At 37.1% G+C, this 22,332-nt stretch overlaps 1 protein-coding gene across 9 annotated transcripts in view; it reads left to right on the top strand.

Moving 5' to 3' along the window:
• The window catches only part of CARMIL1 (capping protein regulator and myosin 1 linker 1), a 354,404-nt gene that overhangs the window by 289,751 nt on the left and 42,321 nt on the right, over window positions 1-22,332 (top strand). For all 9 annotated transcript variants that reach the window (XM_054493464.2, XM_054493465.2, XM_054493468.2 and 6 more), the window contains 2 exons: window positions 342-429; window positions 3,031-3,180. In XM_054493464.2, coding sequence (XP_054349439.1) covers window positions 342-429; window positions 3,031-3,180 — 238 coding nt within the window. The remainder of the gene's footprint in view (window positions 1-341; window positions 430-3,030; window positions 3,181-22,332) is intronic.

The raw sequence follows: 22,332 nt of genomic DNA on the forward strand, positions 1-22,332 counted from the left end.
CCTTTATGTCAATGGATGAATTGTTCCTCACCACATGGTACATATGGTTCCCATTAACTTTGTCTTTATCCAGATGTTTTTCATTTCTACCATTAAATCTTGAGGTTTGAAATTGCAGAGGCAGGTTGAAATTGGTAAAGAAAGTCTATTACTTGTGTGTTTATGGCAGTGTTTAAGGTTTATTTTTGGAAATACTTAGTCCTGTTCACACATTCTTATATTCCACTTTCAAAGACAGAAATGGAATCACAGTTAACCTTATCACTATAGCAGCAAGGGTGGATGATTTTCTCCCCTTGCACAAATTAAAATGGTACTCTGCCCTTTTGATTTTCACACAGTGAAGTAAAGTTGACAGTGGCCTCCTTCCTGTCTGATCGAATTGTGGACGAAATCCTGGATGCACTCTCACATTGCCATCATAAACTGGTAAGTGCTATGCACATCTTGAGCAGGACCTCCTGTTTCAGCTCTGCTGTGATGCAGGATAACTTCCGGTGTGGGGATGTGATTTCTTTTCTGCATTTCACACTATTACAGCTTTATGGTTTGTGATCTTGGTTTTCCTCCTTTCTCTTCTATGTTGCTTCTAGCCATTCTGGAGCATGTTAGAACTTCTCCAGAGGGAATGATAAGGGAAAGCAGAACTGATTGTATCCAGAAATCTTATTGTTCATTTATTATAAAGGTCAAAAGCTTGGGGAAGAAATGTTGAGACTGATGTCTGAAATTAACATTTTAATTTATCTTTGCTCATTTTGTTGCTGATATGATTATTTGATAATGGACTATTCTAAAAATATGGGAGAAAATAAAAATATTCGAATAAAGGAAGTGCAAGAACAAAATGGGCATAATTTAGTAATGGATAGTTGCTGACTGCCCCACAGGTGCCTTGGATATAACCAAGGTAAAAAAAAAAATTTCTTCATCTAGAGACTGGTTCTGCATCAAGGTAGGGGACTTTGCTTCCAATATCAGTGCATATGAAAAAATGTATCAGAAACTCAATGTTGTGCAAACTTCAGGAAGTTCTCTGAGGTACAGATGAAGCTTTTATAACTGGTTATATCTTATGTCTCAATATGATGCAGTGGAAGTCTCCCAGGAAAGTTATAGCAATGTTTCCTTCAAGAAAAATAATTCTTCAATGTTTTCTTAACTGTGCGGGATGGAGATACCAGTTTTATGGCATTGAATTGTTGTGTGACACTAGAGAATCCTAAAATGAGAGGAGTAGCAACAGCTTCTACATGAAACAGACAAAATGCGTGTTTTTGAAAAATTCATTTGAGAAAAACGTGTAAGACTGTCTTCCAAAATCTGAAAGACAAGACAGATATCTCTAATAGCACGATTCAAATGCTGCCTGTGGACCATAGGTGGCCCACTAATGGATGGTTCCCCAGAGGAAGCATCCAGAAACTTCTTGAGCGTCCAATATCAGTGCATATGAAAAAATGTAGTTTTTCATTGTAGCACCAAAAAAGATAGAGTATCCAAACACGTTATTTTTCCGATTTTTCTTTTTTATTGTATTTTAATAGTATATTGGTTTGTGCTAAATTGGAAATATAAAAAACCAGTTTATCACCACATTGAATGTAAGAAACACTGTTTTCTATTTCCTGGCACGGTAAAGAGCTACATGATTGTTTAGAGCTCCTGATTCAGCCTTTTTTTAAATAAGTACAAACAAAAGCAATAGAGTATTCATCCATTCATTCATTCATTCTTTCATTCATTTGAGATGGAGTCTTGCTCTGTCACCCAGGCCGGAGTGCAGTGGTGCGATCTTGGCTCACTGCAACCTCTGCCCCTAGGTTCAAGTGATTCTCCTGACTCAGCCTCCCGAGTAGCTGGGACTACAGGTGTGTGCCACCACACCTGGCTAATTTTTGTATTTTAAGTAGAGATGAGGTTTCACCATGTGAAATCCTTTCTCGATCTCCTGACCTCAAGTGATCTGCCTGCCTCAGCCTCCCAAAGCGCTGCGATTACAGGTATAAGCCACTGCACCTGGCCTAGAGCATCCTTTTAAAATAAACTTATTTTAGAAACAGTTTATTGATAACCCATAGCTCCAGGAATGGCCTTAAAATGCTTACTTATGACACAAATAGTACATATTATACTAACAGAAATCTTCATGTGAGAATTACACTGAAAGTTTGAATTTTTCACTTTTTTGCGTTTGTTTTTTCTTAAAGAATTTACTCAGAGAGTATTGATTTTTTTGAGAAAAAATTTGCTGAATGCACTTTTGGTTTGAACTTCATTTTAACATTAATACTGCTGATTTAGATTATAAGGAAAGAGATTAAGACTCATATGAAGGAAATACTATCTTCAAAATGAAACCTTGTTTTCAATGACTTTCAGATTCCATTTTCACCAACTTAAGTTTGTAAACGTTCTCAAAGTTTCCATGGACTTGCCAGCTGGTTTTCATTGTTTCAGAAGAATTAAATCAAAGTTCCTGGTGTCAGCTCAGCTCAGCACTGAAGTTTGTTAATTTCAGCCAAGCTTATTCTACCTCTCATTTAATTTTTTATGTTTACCTGAAGTATAACACTGGAAATTAAGAAATCATATCAAATATGGTATTCATTATATGAAAACAATGAAAGCTAGCAGGAATTAAAATTTTGCTAGTAATTTCCTTCTTTTCAGTCCTTTAAAAATAATGAAAGTTGGAATTGTTTTATTACTCTCAGATACTTTTTAGTATAGAAGAAAATTTCTTCAGAGGAATTATCAAATAAAATTAATAAAAAGAACACTACTATGTTGTCTCTTCATTTACTAAAAGAGATTTATAACTTATTGCTTAAAACACTCTGTCCTCCAAAGAGAGATAATAAAAGAGGTAAGTTACTGTACTGTGAATGTGTTAAGAATTGTCCTTGTCACTCGTCGACCTTGTGCTCCACTGCGCCATCTTGTGGAAGACGTCTTCAGGAATCCAGCTAACCAGCACTTTCTGTCTCTGTGCTTTAATTTCTCCTCGTACACGTCTTGACCTTCTAGGCTGACCATTTCAGCAGACATGGCAAGACCCTTCCTCCACAAGAATCCTTAGAGATCGAGCTGGCTGAGGAGAAGCCAGTTAAACGTTCCATCGTCACAGTGGAGGAGCTAACAGAGATAGAGCGTTTGGAAGATCTGGATACCTGTATGGTAAGACACATCCTCTGGTGGCACCATTACCCTATTCATTGGACTGTGCCATTGTGTTTTTTTTAAAACAAATCTCACCTTTTGAAATCAGACCAAACAAAACACTGTCCCCACCCTCAGACAATTCTTTCAGAAAAGTCCTAAAGAGGCCGCTAATGAAGTGAATAAAGCTGAAGCTTCAGCCCCCTTCTAAGGCCCTGTAGCCATAGTGGGAAAATTCCTAATTAGGAGAAATAGATTAGGTAACTCTTAAAGGTTTTTGTGACAGGAAAATATCTTCAAATAAAATTATAAATAAGCCATTACAAATGTGAAGAAAGACTTTTTCAAATAAAAAATATATTATAGGGTGACTCTTTCTTGGTCTTACCTGTTTTCTTTTGTTACACAACTTTTTGACAAACCCTTAAATTTGGGCTTCCTGTTTAGATGAGATTCTGTTTCGTTAACCTGATTTGATGTGCTTTAGAAGATGGAATGCACACTATAGTGTTTACCTAACTGTAGGTCTTAATTTCTTATCCATTTTCTAAATTTCATGTAGCATATCCATCTGGCCCTATAACTAGAGTATTTAGGTTGTTAATACCTTTTCACTCTAAGGAAAATTTTATCCGAATCCTGTTTCATTATTTTAAAATTTATATTAATCAGCATAGCTACTTCTCACTTTAACATGAAACAATTGTTTGTGTCTATATCATCCTCTGTATTCAATATGTTTATGTCTTACAAAATGTTTACTTTTTAATAATTCCTTATAATCTGAGGTGGTGGTGGTAAGACTAGGTTTTGGTTACTTATATGTCCAAATGTTTCTACATTAGCTTGTGATTTTAGCAATTTTTAGATGAAGCCATTGTTAAGAAATAGTACTTGTTTTAACTTTGAACACCAAGGATCTGATATGGCCGATATTACTTTTCTAACCTAGGAGGGAACGTAGTGTGTTAAAAAGTTTACTTATTTTATAAACCACTGTTATCATGTTTTCAAGTCTGTGAATAAAATATTTGAGGGTTCTCTATGTAAAGTCCTGTCCTATACAAGGAGAACAGCAAAGAAAGCCTAATGTATAATCCAAGATTGCAAGCAACATTCTAATATCACTAAATAAAGCTGAAAAACAGTTTTCTGTATAATTATATAAACCTGCACATATATTTAATCTGGGTGGAGGAAATTGTCAAGTTTTTAAAAACTTGGTTGTCCAGCTCATTATAAAATTTATATTTCATAAGTATTTTGAGTTTGTTTGCCTTTTGAGGCATTAGAAGTTGGACACTATGTTATAGGATAATTGTTCTGGAAAGCTCTTAGACTAGCCCTAAAAGAAAATAAATAATAAGAAATAGATTTGAATTAAAAATTTGAAATCAACTCCACATATCACGTTTCCTACCAGATTTATTTGGTCATGTGTAAATTGGAAAAGGGTGAAGGAAAAAACAAGCTAGTAAAATGTATTTTATTGGGTTTATAGATGATGTGGTTTGGAATGAGGAAAAGTTGGTTATGAAAGACCGGCTCAGCTACTGTAACATTGGTTTTAAACTGTGTAAGCTTTGTTTGGAAGTAAGTTTTTTTGTTTGTTTAATTTGGTTTAGTTTTGTGAAAGGAAGAAAAAGGTTGTTTGTTTGTTTGTTTTAAGTGAGTGAGTTGAGGGTGGAGGAAAGGAATAATTTTTAAAAATGCAGTTGGAAGACCACCCTCAGAACTTAAGACACAGCGCTGCAGCAGGCACAGCCCCCGTGAGTCAGCATCCATTGTAAAAACATTCATGTTGCCATGATGCCTAAAGAGGCAGGAGTAGATGTAGATCTCTTTGAATTCAACTCTCAGGACAAGCCACTTTAGGAGGGTAGACTTTATCTGGTTTAAAGGGCCAAGGAGGTAAGCAGGGACGGCCATTCCTGAGATGAGCCTGTGTTGAGTCCTGGGGTGAGGAGCAGGGCCCTGGGTGTTGAGGGAGTGACAGAGAAACATAAGAGCTCTTCATCAAAAAAAGAATATATAGGTAGGCATGAGTTTTTAAGTCATGAAAGTAGCTTTTGTTCTAATGGATATTGTCTTCATTCATTGTTCTAACTAGGCTAATAAGTTGTTAAGTAATAGAAAACCAGAGTTAACTTTGCTGTTAGTGTAACGAAAAAGCATATTTTTTTGTGTGTAAAAAGTGCAAGTCGAGATTTTATACTATTGATAATAATTTCCTGTATACTTTCAGCCTAACCATCAATTCCAAGCCACCCAAAGATAGAACCATTCACATGGCAGCAGCTGCCTCAAGCGCAAGGATCCCTCTCCTAAAGGAAATCGATTTTCTGAGCTGGTACAAACTCATAGCTAATTTGGAAGGAGTAGAGCAATAGATTGGTCTTTTAATGCCTCCTTTCATAATGAAAGTAGCAAACCATTATTGTTTGTTATTGACATCTATTACCAGATATTTCAAGCCGTGACCCTCATATGATGCCATTGGGGGAAAAAAGTTTGCAGTCCGTATTTCAAAGGGAGGTGCATTTAATTCATGATGGTTTTCTAAAGAATGTATGCATTTTCCTTGGCAGCATTTCTATCTTAAGTGATCTGGAAAGTTAAGACTCAAGATTAACTGTTGTGTAGAAAACTATCAGAAGGGCAAGTACATAAGTACATGCATGCAACCTTTCCCTCATGGAATTAAAAACCCCTGGTGGGTAGAATTTGTGCCACAGATGGAGCTACAGCACTGTTGAATTTGATTGCTTTGGGAGATGTTGTAATTTTACTATTACCAAAAATGTTTGTTTATAGCCCAAAGAACTGTGAAACTTTCCCTATGAATTCCAAAGGAACTTTGACATGTCACCAACCTGCTATTCACAGATTTAAGTTTGTTCACAGATCCTGGCATTTTTTGTGCAGGATGTTCATAGCTACTAAACCCATTTTTGAGCATTTCTTTAGGAAACTGGGCAGAGATTCTGGGAACACTTTTGTCCCCTGCCCCTGGATTTCTAATCTTCATGTTTTCTTCCATTTCTCCCTGGTCCAAATGTCAATTCCATTTCAGTGCTTAAGTCTCTTTAAAAAACCAATAGTTATAATTGCACTAGGGGAGGTTTAAGGGCATGTTAGGTGTAGAAATTTATATTAATTTGAATTTTAACGTTTACCTTCCTGGAGTTGGAAACGATAATCCATACAATTGATTTCTTTGAAAGAAATTCATCACTTAGTCAACAACAATTAAACTTTTGCTTTGACTAAGCGAAGGCTGAAGTAAGAATGATTGAGTGATTTCTTGGGACCTGTTATCTACTGGAGGATAACTAAGCTTCTAATCAAACTTAATTTTATAAAGTTAAAGAAAAAGGCTGTTCTTTTTAAACAGAGTGTCAGAAAAGGGAATTTTGTTTGTTTCCAATAAGATAAATGATCTTTTTCTTTTAACTAGAAGAAACTAAGAGGTAATCTAGTTCAGGTGGTAGGACACAGTGGGGAGGAAGATAACACAAACTATTAAAATCACCTGCACTGTTTTACAGCCTGTGTCTACTCTCTTAGCCCCAGAGAGTCTGACATCTCCTTAACTGCAGGGCGGAAAATTAAATGGTTTAAAAAGCCTTCTTATTCATGTGCCTAACACTTATGTAGTACCTGTGACGTGCAGGCACTATTCTGAGCTCTTGTGACTGTTAACCAGTTCAATCTTCATAGCAACCTGAATAATAAGGTCTTATTAATACCTTCTGTTTAACAAATTAGGAAACTGAGGGAGAGAAAAGTAAAGTAAGTAACCCACGGTTAACCAAAGGCAGGCAGTTTGGTGCCAGAGTCTGCATTTAACCAGTCTGCTATGATGAGTATATGGATTTCATCTATGGTATTTCTTACAAAAGGATTAAAATTTGCATTCAATTTAGTTATACCACATTGATTTCTGTAAAAAAGGTGCTTACTAGCCCCAGATGAAATGAACATGTGAACAGAAACACAAATAGAAGGCGTAGTGTCATATAATCATAATGGAAGCCTGTAGTTTTTGAACATTGTTGGAAACACGTGTGTCAAATATCTGCTGTGTTCAATCGTTATCCAATTGTTAGAAATGAAGTTGCCCACTTTTGGCTTACCTGAAACCTCCTGTGCCTCTCTATATGTTATTTTGTTGGTGACAATGATTAATTAGTTTTCCTATATGCTTCTTATCATTTCAACCCACATGCCTTATATGTCATGCTGAAACGTGTATTTCTTTAGAATCTTTATTGTTCACAGACCATCTGTTCTTCTGCAGTCGGGTGCTCTTAGGAAATCAGTATTCTGAACCATATCTTTGAACTTTGGTGTCTTATTGGTCCTTGGGGTATTGAAGGATGCAGTTTTAGTTCTGCTGATTAGTTATCTCTAAATATTTAATTTGTCACCATATATAGTATGCCATCTTTAAAAAATAGCAGAAGTTTGGGATTTAAGTAGTATGCCAAGTGAGTGAAGAGCCAGTGTCTGCTCCTTAGGCATAACTAGCTCACTAATTGTATGTAATTCTTTCAATTATTTTAATGAGCATCATACCAGTTTTAAATCAAAAGATATTCATGCAGAGGAGCAGTTTGTCTGCTTATTGCTGTTCCTAGGAAAAGAATCTTAAAAAGCTTGAATTATTACAGAATGCATCTTTCTGAATCCTGTCTCCAATGATAAAATAGCAATTATTTTCCCTTAACAAATTCAACTTCAAATTTCAATATATATTTTTTAAGTTTTTAATACAGACTAAAATTCAGCAAAAGTCTATTTGACTTGGTCAAAATACTATTTTTGAGAAGAAATTTAAACAAATGGCCTTATTCTCAAGTGCCAACAGTTATTAATGGAACTAATCTATTCACAGTGTCGCCAAGCACAGACTATTGAGTCAATATGTCTCATTCAAAATGGTTTACACTAATATTAACTATGTGCAGAGGGTTGTTCAAGTCATAATTGTTAATTTTCTCTTATAATTTTATTCTGTAATGTCTTTTTCTTACTGATATTACTTTGAAAACAGAGTTAACTTTTTAACTAGTAGAAAGCAATTGATTAAAACACCTTTTTTCCAAATTCTAAGTTTCAAAATTATAGTACACTCTCTGAGTCCAACTAAAATGGTTAATGTGTGTTCCTCAAAGTTTGTAATAGTATTTTTTATTTATTATTTATTATTACTATTATTTCTTTCCTCAGAGATCCTTATTCTGATGTAATAATATTTGTTACAGTCCTTTGTCAAAATGCCAGGAATGCATGTCCCATCCCTGAAGAGTTCATTGTTCCCTCAAGACCCAGAGTTAATCTTTTAATTTTTAAATCACATGAATACCACTATCAGAGGCCCTATTCCAGGGAGCTTCCAGAGATCTGACCCAGATATCTTTTTTTTTTTTCTTTGAGACGGAGTCTTGCTCTGTCGCCCAGGCTAGAGTGCAGTGGCATGATCTCGGCTCACTGCAGACTCCACCTCCCTGGTTCAAGCGATTCTCCTGCCTCAGCCTCCTGAGTAGCTGGGATTACAGGTGCCTGCCACTGCGCCCGGCTAATTTTTGTATTTTTTTAGTAGAGATGGGGTTTCACCATCTTGGCCAGTCTGGTCTTGAACTCCTGACCTCATGATCCACCTGCCTTGGCCTCCCAAAGTGCTGGGATTACAGGCATGAGCCACCACACCCAGCCAGACATCTTTTTTAAAGGAATAAAACAAGGCCTAAGGTACAGTGTTGACTGCCCTCACAGGCCACCCAAGAGAAAAGATTTCCCCCTTATTGCAGTTATTTCTAGAAAGAGATGAATCCCACACCTTTGACCTGCAGTTAACAGAGCAGGCTTCACCCCCAGAGCCCTAAAACTCCCAATAGGAGCTAAACTCCTAAGGGAGAAGATGGGGCATACTAAATAAATCCCTCCACAAAATGACTTTGAACCAATTATGACTAGTCAGGGTATTCCAAAACCAGCACCCAAATTGGGCACCTGACTTGTTGATTGGAAATGATGATTCTTATGAGCTTAATTTTGACATGTAATCATCATTATAAAAAGTAATTTTGTAATCGTAAACTAAACATGAACTGTATTAAATGTCTCTAGTAACCTGAAGATTTATAAAACAGAAACCATTCCATTGATTAGTTCTGTATGTGTGTGTATGACATAGGAATATACTTAAGGAGGAAAAATTTTAAGTGAATTTTAACTGAGTCTAAATGAATTAAGTTATTTACAAGCAGTCACAGATTTAATGGCTCCTGGGTGTAGTACAGTAGAGCCAATAGTAAGTGAAATAATTTCTCTAAACTCAGTCTTACTTTTCCTCCCTTAGAAACCTCATGCTTTTCAGCATGCCATGATGACACTTGCGTCAACGGCGTTTCGTTTATGTCAAAAAAGCTCCAAATTATCACTGCTTTCCAGTTGGAATAGAAGATCAAATCCCTTTGGGATGAAAGTTTTCCTCTTTAATTTCTGACTTAAACAATATTCGAATTGGAGAAAACAATGTTTTTAAATACTAAGGATGTAATTCTTGTCTGTATATATGTATGTGAGAGAACCTGCCTAAAGAGGAAGACAATGGGAAGTCCTTAGAGAGGACTTGTTTACCCAGGTGATGGGGTAAAAGAAACATCTGGAAGAAGGTGGCTGCTGGCTCTCAACAGAGCCCAGAGGAGGAGGCAGTTGTACTTGATGTTGAAGTCTTAGGTAGCGATGAGCTATCAGAAGATCCCTTAAGCCAAGCATAGGCTAGACGGCCATTCATTTTTTTCAACAAATGCTTATTGTTCATCCATCATATACCAGGTATTCTTGGCTTCTTGCTAGGAATGGAAGGTGAAAGAACCGTTGTATCACCCACCAAGCTTGCTACATTGAGGGGCAGAAGTGGCAAGGTAGTTTTGGTGGATCACAGAACCACCGTCTGTGTAAATCCATCACCTGAATTTGCTTGGATGCTGGAAGCTATGAGTCTACCACTGAAATGAGGTCATCAAGAAAGGCTTGAATTCATACAGGTTACATCTTTCAAACCTTTGGTCACAACCCACTAGTGAGTCATGAAATCAGTATAATGGTTGCAACCAGGATTAAAAAAAAATGATCTGACATACAAAGTATGAACATATTTTGTATCATATTAAGTATCATAAGTAACATACAAAATGTATCCATAAGTATCATATTACACCAAATGTTTGTTTCAGTTATACATACATGCATGTGTAAATTGGAGTGTGACATAATAACATATATGTCTTAGGAATAGGTCACAGTCAAAAAAGTTTGAGAAACTTTCATCTATAATAACTCTCTCTACCTGGTGTGTTTCAACTTTCTCAAAATATTAGCCACACAGCAGCTCATGCGTGATCTTATTATTTCTCCACTGCACTGTCCAGGTCAGGAAAGGGCCTGAGCAGAGATGCAGGAGTAGAAGAGAATTTGGTACCCTGGAGAGCCTCTTCTAAATAGGCTCATCGTTTGTTTCATTGTTTTGAGTTCCCATGAAATCATTTTTACTGAAGAGTGCTTTTGCCTTATGTTGTTGATCGTCATTGAGGACCACTTTAATAAATATCCCTATGAAATTTGTTACCATATGTACTCTTTATACTGTCTATACCACTATTATTGTCACTCTGTTTTATCTTAAAGTGCAATTGTTACAGATATATCCAGGTGAGATTGCAGGCAAGAGTAGTAGACGTTCTGAGTAGTTTGCCTTCTGTCTTAAGGACATGATGGATTGTGCCATGTGTCTCACTTTGGTATTGTTAATTGAGAGGCTCAGAACTGAATGTGCATTTGACCTATAAAAAGTGTGCAGTGCCTGAAGAAGTATAGTTTGTTGTATTAAGCTGTAATTCTGACTTCATTTTTTTCTTCATTGTCTTTACTCATTAAAAAAAAAAATATTGCCGTTACATATGGGCCTCAGCTCATTTTCAGACTGAGGTGGTTATACATTAGCAAAGTGAAAAATTAGATATGGTGGGAAAGTGCTCTGGTAAAGGTAGGTAGGTTGCTATGGAAGCACAGAGAAGTGGTGTCCATCCCAGCCTGGGGGAGGGGTGTTGTTAAGGAAGGCTTCCTGGAGGAAGGTTCTATGCATCATGCCTGGCACATACTAGGCCTTCAGTAGCTGTTGGTACAATGAGAGATGGCATGAGAAAGAGAAGTTTGCTGGAAGGAAAATGAGTAAGTAAATTTAGTAGGGAGAGTGGCACATATAGAGCTCTGGAGTGAAGACAGAACAGTGCAATTTGAGGAAGTAGTATAAATTGAGGAACCCAATTTGGGGAGGCTGGAAGGGAAGGCATGAGCCTCATCACCCAGAACCTTGTAGATCTCACTTAACGGTTTGTTTGTTTATTTTTAAGGTAGCAAGCAGCCACCAAAGGTGAGGAAGCTGTAAGATGGGCTAGATTTTTGCAGAAACAGTGGTGACTTCTGTTTTGTTCATCGAGATTGAGGTACTCACAAGGCCCTGGTTGTGATGTCCAGGAGTAGCTCTGGGGCTCAGTAGTCAAGTCTGAATAAGGAGCCATCCATGCCCAAGTAAAGCCACAGTACAGATGTGCTCACCAGACTGCCTTCCCTGAAGTGATCATTGCCTCTTCAGTTCTATCAGCACTGTTCTTTTTCCACATTCATGATATTTATCTCAATTTACCTTCAGCGGCTAGGTACAGTGGCTCACGCCTGTAATCCCAGCACTTTGGGAGGCTGAGGCGGGCAGATCATGAGGTGAGGAGATCGAGACCATCGTGGCCAACATGGTGAAATCCTGTCTCTACTAAAAATACAAAAATTAGCTGGGCGTGATGGCACATGCCTGTAATCCCAGCTGCTCGGGAGGCTGAGGCAGGAGAATTGCTTGAACCCAGGAGTCGGAGGTTGCAGTGAGCCAAAACAGCCTGCACTCCAGCCTGGCAACAGAGCGAGACTCCGTCTCAAAAAAATAAAAAATAAAAAATAAAAATAAAAATTTACCTTCAGCTACAGTTACATATATTCAGCTTCCTACTTGACATCTCCAATTAGCTGTTCAAAAAGTATCTCATATATAGTATGTCCCAAATAGAATCATTGAGTTCCCCCTTTCCCTCCCTAAGGCTTCACCATCAGCTTTATGACTTTCTATTTCTACCCATTTGTTCTGAACTCTATCTGTCATCCTCAATCTCTCTTGTTCTTTCACTGTCCAAATCTGTCTTCCCTCCCTCATCCAAGACATGTTTGATTCTTGTCTGGACTCTTGAAACAGGCTTGTACCTCACACTTCTACCTTTACTGTTGCTTCTGCAGTCAATCGATCCCCTATTTAGTATCCAGAAGAGTTTTCTAAATGGAAATCAGATTGGTATCTAAGGTGTCAAATCCTCTGATAGCTTCACATTGTATCCAGAATAAGGTTCATGGTTCATAAGGTCCTACATGGTCCGCCTTCTGTCTCTGTCTCCTAATTTTACTCTCGTCTCTCCTTTGTTTTCTTCCCTCCAGCCACTGGTGGATTTCTTGCTTTTCCCTAGAACTTGTCCAGGCTCCCATCTCAGCTCTTGTTCCTTCACCTTGGAATATTCTCCACCAGCTTGTCCCTTGGCTGTCTTCTTCTCACCGTTTAGGTCACAATTCCAGTGTTTCTTTTCAGAAGTTGTCCTTGATCCTCTGAGCCAAAGAAGCCTTCCAGTCACCTTGCATATTATATTATCTTAGCACTTATCAGAACTTGAAGTGATCCTACTTACTCGTGAAGGTATAAGCTTCTGGCGGGTCGGGACTTTGTGCTGTTGACCACATATTGCCAGTATGTCATAGCAGCCAGGTGTGGAAGCTATTTTAACCCATTTTTCAGATGAGACTCTTAGAAGTCAGGGACGTTAACACACTTTCCCCCATCACATTGCAATAAGGAGTTAGCTGCAGCTGAAAGCCCAGCTCCACATGATCTGACTCTCAAACACGTTCTCTGTCTGCAGAATTCATGGTCTTCAGGCTGGCCTGAATCCCAGGAAACAAAGACCCAGGACAGGTTTGTGGTGGGAAAGAGCCTTTGCACTGAGGGCTTACACTGAGTGTTCGGTGGATAGTATCTTTATTCCCACGGGCCAATTATTTCTTTATAGAGGTTTATTCTTAGTTCTCAGTGGAACTGGGGGAGATACTAACCTATGGTAGCAAATCCATACCTCCTCCAATTATGGGGCAAGCAATGGCATGGATTGTAGATGCTTGAACTGATGGAAACAGCAGAAAGATCTGGGGTAGAGGACTTTGCCCCTGGAAGCTGCCCATACATATAACACACGTGATCCTTCCAAATTCAGCCCTTGTGGTTAATCAGGCTGCACTTCTTGCCCTAACTTTGAATTGGATTGTTTTCCTTCTTGCCTGATAGAATCTCAGGTTTAACCAAATATTCCCTGAGATTAAAGACTTTCTGAGGAGGGAACAAGTAGGGTAGATTTACTTGGGCTGAAATTTGGGAATGACAAAAAGAAGTGGCCTAAATGTGGGTGGAGGGAGAAAGAAAACTAGTGCATGACTCCGCATTATGCTTTTGGCCATTTAAGATTAGGTCACAGTAGATAAATTAAGTGATTCTGTCTAAATTTCTAATTGTACTGTTAATAGTTTAGAAACATCAATTAAAGTTGGGATGAGTTAAGCTTCATTCCTCAGTTCACATGTAGACATTCAGAGAGTGAAGTGGGCCTGTCAAATTCTCAGTTTCCCTAAATGTGCCTCAGAGGAAACCTCTTGTCACTACTGGAATTTATATTTAAGATTTCTTCCATCTCTCAGGGCCGAGGCCAAACCTCTATCACAAGCCTATCCTTTAAAAAAATCAAAATATAAAATAAATGGTTTTTAGCTTTGGCCTTTGATGTATGTGCTGAAGAAAATCACATTGACTTTCATTCTGAAAAATCACACTTGGAAACTAGACCAAAAAAATTACTTCCATGCTCCAAATATAACTGTAAGGGATTTATTTTATAAATTCTTGTCTAGATTATATAGCCTTATATAAATGTATTTCTTGGATTTATATGTGTTTCTGACTTCTTTGAGAAACTATTTTAGGTAGCAGATTTAATAACTAATAGAAATTAAAAAGATAAAGTGGGGTGAACAGAGTTAAGAGGAAAGAAAACCTGAAGGAGTTATAATACAGCAAACTTAAGGATCAGCGCCCAGCCTAGGACCACATGGTGCTCTATTCTGCTTGCTGGCTAAGGGTGGAGCCTTCACCTGGAAACTAGTGCTGCAAGTTTTAGATCTAACATTTGATTATCCAAATTGGGGTATATGATCATTTCTGTTGTCCAGACAGAAGATCTTCTAGCCAGAGCTGAGCTGTAGGGTGGGTACCTGCAAATCAAGACAGGGTTTTTCTCTGAAATCAGCTTCAAATCCACTTCAGCCCTTGAGCCAAGTACTTAATGGAAATCCCCAAATGCCAAACTCAATTCAGCATGGCCAAAATGAGTTTTTTTCTGAAAAAGATTTCAGAGTATTCTTTATCATGGCCATAAAAACCTTAGTAATGCTTCTAGTTGTGCACTGTGTGGCCTCTTCCCTCTAGGTAACTGAATGAATTGGCCACCTGTACATGGTTATTTGATATTGAAACTTTAAATGTTGGAGAATGTCAGTGGAAGATTCATATGGGGTTTGTTCCAGTTAACATTAAATCAAACAATAGCTAAGAGATTGCCCTCATTATGCTCTGAAAGTCAGTTTTGTTTTGTTAGAAAATAATGCCCTAGTGGCATATAAGTCATATGTTTGATAGAAAATGTACCCAACTTTTCATTATACCTTGGCTGTAAATCGATAATTCGTTTGAAAATGAGATCAAAGCCACAAAAGATCAAAAGCAGCAAACAATATTACATATCGTTTTTGACAGATGTTCTCATAGGTAGAATAGTGTGAATGATGATCTGAAGTTATGGAAAAATAGCTATCAGAAAAAATGATCTGTAATTTAGAGAGGGATATCTTGAGAATTCACTCTTTTGAGAATCTCTCTTTAGAATTCATTCAGTAGGGATGTTGATTAAAAGGAGTTAAACTGAACATGATGAAAATCTTGGGTTTCCAAGCTGGAGCAGGTTTCAGAGTTTTGGTGGTAAGCCGTCTTTCCCTGAAGCTCTCTTTGAGGTTGAAGAGTTGGGATTTTAGGACCTAATTTCAGTAAATCTTGGGGAACCACTTGCTCTGTGGTTAAACAGTGTAGGAACCAGATCTTCTGATTACTGATTGATTACCACAGCTCTGTAACTAGGATCCTAAGTCACCAGGCCCCGAAATCACCCTCCACTCTTTTTACTTGGTACTACTGTAGTTTATTTGACTCAAGTTTCTTAAAGCAGTAAAATAATTGTTATATTTAACCTGGTTTTTGTTGGTGGCAGTATTGTTGTTAACTATTAATTTTTGTCATCATTATAAAGCTGATATTCCATGAAGGGAGGAAATGTGGTACCTGAAGAATTTAGGCTAATTTTGATTATTCATCTTGATGTCACTGAACTGTGATGTCCATTCTAGAGGAAAGTATTTAAGTCTCCTGAATTCCTAGTTTTTGCCTTTCATTTTAACATGGATTTTCCAAGATTGCAACTTAAAATACCTGAAGTTTAATACTCAGTAGGGTTTTCCCCTTTGTTTATGTTTTCACAATAAAGAAAACATTAAAATGCTATTCAAGTTTTTATGACCATTGGATTAACATCTTGCTTAATAGTGCAATAAAGTAATTAAAGAATTTTCCCACTTTTTAAAAAATTATAATGCTACATGAACATATACCTGATCTTGTAGTAATAAACATCATGCTTCTGTGCCCAACAGGAGTCACACACATTGTGGTGGCAAGATATTTGCTTGAAATCAGTGCCAGAGAATTCTATTTTTGGACTGCTCTTAAGAAAACTGTTTTAAATTTTATTTGCTTTTTAAGGAGAACCTTCAAACATGAATTTTCACTTTTGCAGCAGTTGCAGGATGAGTTACGAGGAATAAAAAGTGAGGTATTTCCTGTTTCCTGGAGAAAACGTGACAAAGTTAGGAAGATAAATATTTTTATTGTATTAAAAAAATTGTGCAGATCTGGAAAATAAGGAAAAAAACCATTTTAATTTCAAAATAGTTCTCTACCATGATCTTTTCAACAGTCTCTCATCAGTGCCATTCCCTAAATGTTTTTGTTTTAACATCATGATGCCAGTTTAACTTTTATGTGAAATGAGACTCTGGATATAAAAGTTAATGAGTGTAGCGTGAATAGCTGGATTTAATGTTGTGTTTAGTAGGAAATGTGGCACATCACTAAATCTCTACATATCGTTCCTCCTTTTGTCCATCGATTTATTGCAGCTTTCTCAGAGTTATGACTTCCCTATACCTTTTCTTCCTAGGCTTGCAAAGGAAGACTTTATGCTGTCCAACAATTGTCTTAAGAAAGAATTAGGTATCTCTTTTTCTTAGTGAGATTTACACCATCTCAGACTTTTAAAAATGGAAATGCACAAAAATTACTTTTTGTAAACTACAAATATGATAATACTGTTTGGTTAGATATTGAGGGTAAAAGTCAATTAAAACTTACTGAGTTTTCTCCTTGAGCTGAAAAGCTAGTAGTAAGTATTTAGTTTTTATAATCTAGTTCGTTAAACAGGGAAGGTAGGTCTAGGATATTTTATATCAAAAAGCAATGATTAACTCTAAATTCAATGGGATCGTTTCAAAGCTCAGAAAATCCAGTTGAAAGGGCTTCACTGAGACATTCTGAGCACCAAAAAGCATAATGACTAGTAGTTTAAGATACATTGAAGTAATAGAGAACCATGCATTCATAGTAATACTTAGAAAACATCGAAATGCCAGTACAGAGGATTTTAAGAGAGGAAATGTTTCTCTTTTCATAGGAATGGCAGCTAATAAATATAAGAATAATGAAAGAAGTAGAAAGTTATAATTTTGCAGTTCTGATCATATCCATTAATTCAGGCAAGGATTACCAATAGTTACTTAACAATCCACATGGACTAAAAGTATCACCTCATAGAGTTACTATTAATTACCAAGGGAGTGAGTACTTTACAATGGAGCGCAGATGGAAAGTCCCCATGCTAATCAAGGGATCAAAGTCAGTCTTACCAGTAGTAGAACAACCTGACATATGTGCCAATCGCTGTGATTCAGTCAGTAGTTCACAGCATCCCCTATGTGGTATTCATGCTAAAAATGTTTCACTGAATCTAATTATGAGGAAACCATCAGACAAATATAGCATGTGAGGCAGTCTATGAAACAATTGGCCTGGGTTCATGAAGAAAGTCAGTATTATGAAAAAGAAAGGTGGGGATGTGAGTGGGGAGGGAGGATGTGCTAGATGAAAGAGCCTGAAGAGACATTACCCTATATAATAAGTGCATTCTCTATTAAGATCCCAAAAGGGGAGGGGATATTTTAAGGCACTTGAGGGACAGTTGGGGGAGTTTGAGTATGGACTATAGTGTGTATGTTAGATATTATGCAATTGCTGTTAATTTTCTTAGATGTTGATAATAATGTATGGTTATATAAGAAAATATGATTCTTAGGATATTCATGCAGAAGTATTTAAGGGAGAAATGTCAAGATGTTAACAACCTTTAAATGGTTCAGAATTTTTTTTTTCTGTGTTTGTGTTAGAGAGAGATGAGAATGAAGGAAATAAAGTAATTTTGTGTGACAAAATTTTAACAATTGCTGAATCTAAGTGAAGAGTATATTTGTATTTATTAGACGATCCTTGTCTTTTTAATTTTGCTAAATTTGAATATGTTCAAAATAAATAGTTGGGGAAAAAGAGTGGATGTATGTATTTGAAAAGTGTATTGTTTAAGGAGGTGAACATCATAGCTGGATGCAGTGGCTCATGCCTCATGCCTGTAATCCCAGCACTTTAGGGGGCCAAGGCAGGAGGATTGCTTGAGCTCAGGAATTGGAGACCAGCCTGGGCAACAAGGCAAAACCCTATCTCTACAAAAAATACAAAGATTAGCTGGGCATGGTGGTACGTACCTGTAGTCCCAGCTACTCAGGAGGCTGAGGTGGGAAGATGGCTTAAGCCCAGGAGGCAGAGGTTGGACAATGAGCCGAGATTGAGCCACTGCACTTCAGCCTAGGTAATAGAGCCAGACCTTGTCTCAAAATAAAAAAAAAAAAGAGGTGGACATCAGTATATGAATCACTAGGGTCCATGAGGAAGTTTTTGTCTGTGTAACAAGAAATAGAAAAAATACAGACACCAGATTTTTCATGAAAATAAATGTCTCTAAAGGACTATTGTTTATAATAAATAAGTCCTTACTATTTTATCTTTGTGCCTAAATGCCCTTTTTGGTAACGATGGTTGGTACTAGTAATATTTTCTTTTTAAACAAGTCTATAGAACCTGAATGTGGGGAGTGCACTGGATTAAAGCACTGATTCAGTTCATTCATTCAAACACACACTTCTTGAAGTCCCATTATATGCCAAGCCCTCTATGGGCTCTGGGGATCTAGAAGTGAACAAGACAGAATCCTGGCTTATGTTTTTCACCCAAGAGATGTTCATTTTGTCTTCCCCAGGGATGACTAGGGGGAGCAGGATGGGGAGGGGCACCTAAAGGAAATCCTTTGAGTCACTCGCTAGGCATTCTCCTACGTCACCCAAATTAGTCCCATTTATCTATCATGTGTTTTTGACACACTGCTTAAGATGTTTCAAAAGGTGTTCTTCTGTATACTACATGAAAACCATTTTCATTTCATTAAAATGAAAAAAATTACTTTTCGTGTTAAAGGATGCTATAGTAAATTTGTTGGCCATTAGATAAAAAGAATTTCTCTCTGCCTACACACCTCCTGTTTCTATTCTAAACGCATTTTTAAAAGTAAATATACTTGACGAGGTGGCTCTGTAGTTGAAATTCTTGTAGGTTTTCTGCTTTTCTTCCCCTGGAGACTGAGGGAGGACTGATGAGACAGTGGCCAAAAGACGCCTCTGCCAGTTTTTTGCCAGCAATAAGAAAACGAAGGGTTTACCTCTAAGCAAAAAAAAAAAAATCCTTTTTGCTTATTTCTTTTTTGCTTAGTGGTAAACCCTTCATTTCCTTATTTTTCTAACTAACTGGCTTTTTTCCCCTTCACCCAGTCTGTCCAGTTCTGACCATCTAATTAATCCATCTCAGTTCTGTATTAAAAGGAGGTGCTGAAATGACCGGCAAAACATTTGTGTATTTCTGATAGAGTGAATTATATTAAGGTTAATATTAATTTTTTTTAAATCCATTACATGTGAGGTTCATGACAAAGAACATGAAGAGGATGTGGCACTGGGATTTTTATTTAATTTGAGTTCTTGGGCTCTGGAAAACAATAGTTCCTGAACATCAGGAAGCCAGCCACTTTTTGACACCTGCACAGAGCAGCACTAACACTTATCAAACACTTACATATGCAGAACAACTCCGAGTTACTTCAAGAAACTTTAAAGTTTCTTTCCATGTGTTGTAGTTGATCACTTTCCATCCCCAAGCTATTATGATCTGGTTGGTGTCTTTGTCATTGTTACCCATCAGGAGGTAGCAAAGGTGGTGGAAGTATATGGTCATTCAGAGGGGCTCCTATTAGAGTGTCTGCAGAATAGTAAGTCCAGATAATTGGTCAATACCATGACCAGAGTGATTTCTTTAAGTATTCCTAAATAAACTTTTTGGGACATTCCTAAGAAATTACAAAAATTACTCACAAATGCCAAATACCTGTGTTCCTAACACCCTGAAGAGCCACCTGTTAACATGTTAGAATCTTTGTTTTGCCAATATACACTGGAACACACACACTAGGAGTGCAAGAGCTTATCTCTCTTATTCACTGCTAGACCCACCCCTTTCTCCAAGAATGCCTGATGCACAGTATGTGCTTGGTAGCATTTGTTGAATCTTAAATAATACAGGGCATCGCAGATAATGTAATAGCATCATTTGACCACTACTAAGAATCTCACGCTTCTCCCCGTTTCTCCTGAGGCACTCTCATGAGTTCAGTTGGACACTTCCTGTTTGTTTTTTGTGTTCAAACATCCATGTATTCATGAACAGTGTATAATATTATTTTGCATGTTTTAGAGTTTACATAAATGGCATCGTACCATGTGTATCTTTTTTGAAACTTGCTTTTTTCACTCAATATTATATTTTGAGACATGTTCATGTTGCTACAGGTAGTTTTTATTTTTCCTTTTAATTGATGTTCCTTTATTTAAATATATTTAATTTTAGTTATTCCTCCACTGATTGGCTTTTTGATTGTTCTCACTTTTTTGCTGTTATAAATCTACTTCTTATTAATGGCCCCCCTCCTTAATACTCTCTCTTTGGGAATAGAAGAATTTTAAAAATGATATTAGCCTCATAATTACAGCCAATTATTGAAGCACTGAGAGGTCACTGATTGGCATTGTTTGCCAGACACTGTGCTAAGCACTTGGTATTTATTATCTTATTTATCCTCACAATTTATTTTACAAACTAGAAAACTGGAAGCTGACTTTGCAAAAACATTGGTTAAAGTCCCATAACCCAGTAAGTAGCAGGTTCAGGATTCATGCCCAGTTCTTGGATGCCAAAGCCATGAGCATGAGACATACTCCTTCCCTTGCCCTTGTCCTAATGGGGGGATGTTGAAGTCAGTGTAGCCCAAATGAGTTCCAAAGAGTGGACAAGAGTAGCAGAATGAACTATTAATCTTCCTTCTATCAAAAAGTTGAAATGTGTGTTGCCATGCTTTCCTTCTTCGTGGGAACAGTTTTTGCTTGCCTGTCATTTTAGGAGTTGAACCAATTGAAAAGTTCCTCACCATCACTTATAATGATCTTTAGGTGGATAATTGGGACAGACTACTTGTCTTGTTGAATTAATCTTTCACAAAGAGAAGGAAAGTAAAAAGTCATCTATGGGACTTAACCATCAGCTGTAACTCTCTTATGTATGTATTCATAGTCATACCTTTAAGAAAGCTTCTGAGGGCTATGTGTTCGGACAGGGCAGGAGTCTTTGTTTTGGGCAATTCAGGAAAATATATTTGAAAATATATTTTTGCTTTTTCTCCTTTGATCCAGCAAGGATGTTTTCATGCTAATTTAATGGGTCAGAGAATGAGTTATATTTGAAGTAAATTGCCTAATCAAGTATGAAATCAGAAATGTGAAGAATGAAAATTTTTCAGGACTTTGCCAGTGGAAGCCTTTCTGATAAGCACATAATACTGGTGCCAGTGATGGTGATGGTTATAGGGAATGCTTTTTACTTATGTGCTGCCTTTACTTTAAAGAGACACAAATCATTTACATTAACAAATTGAGGAGCCCTGTATTTCCATCCCATTTTATATTGAAAATAATTGACATGAAAAATAAAGAACTTGGAAAAAAGAAAGCCCCAGCCCCAGGTGGAAGGAGTAGGTGGCCTTCCTCAGGAGGTTTGGAAAGGATCCCTCAACCTCTGACACTTTGCTTTCACAAAGACTGGCATTCAACAACTGGACTTCTTTTTTGTTTTTAAAAATTCTTTTATAAATGAATTTTCAAATTCATCATTATTATTTCAGAATAATTATTATTCATTCAGACTAAGAAGAGGATACCCTAACAAAATTTAATGATGACCAATGGAGTTTTAAGAATTATTTAGAGATTTTTTTTTAATCTAAGGTGAATGGAGAAGGAAAGAAAATAAAGAAAAAAATTATTTAGAGATGTAATGTAAAATGTAAGGTGACCTAAATTCCCACTAAGGTATAAGGTATCATCAATATTGAATTACACTGTGGGTAGGTAACTTGTGCTGAATACTGTCATCAGATCTTTTCCTGAAAAGTTTTAATGACTGAAGAGGCAAAAGAATTCAAAGCTGCTGCTCATAAAATGCAGTGGGAGCACAGAATCATGTAAATGGCCCCAGAAGAGACGCCTGTACGTGCCTGCAGATACACTGTCCCCACTTAATTCTTGAGACTGGTCCTGTGGTCCAGGAGCCAGGACTTGCATGGGGTTCTTTAATAACCATCCGCTGCTCTGTCCATTATG

Source organism: Pongo pygmaeus, chromosome 5 (genome assembly GCF_028885625.2).
Source record: "Pongo pygmaeus isolate AG05252 chromosome 5, NHGRI_mPonPyg2-v2.0_pri, whole genome shotgun sequence".
In the NCBI taxonomy this organism is placed as follows: domain Eukaryota; kingdom Metazoa; phylum Chordata; class Mammalia; order Primates; family Hominidae; genus Pongo; species Pongo pygmaeus.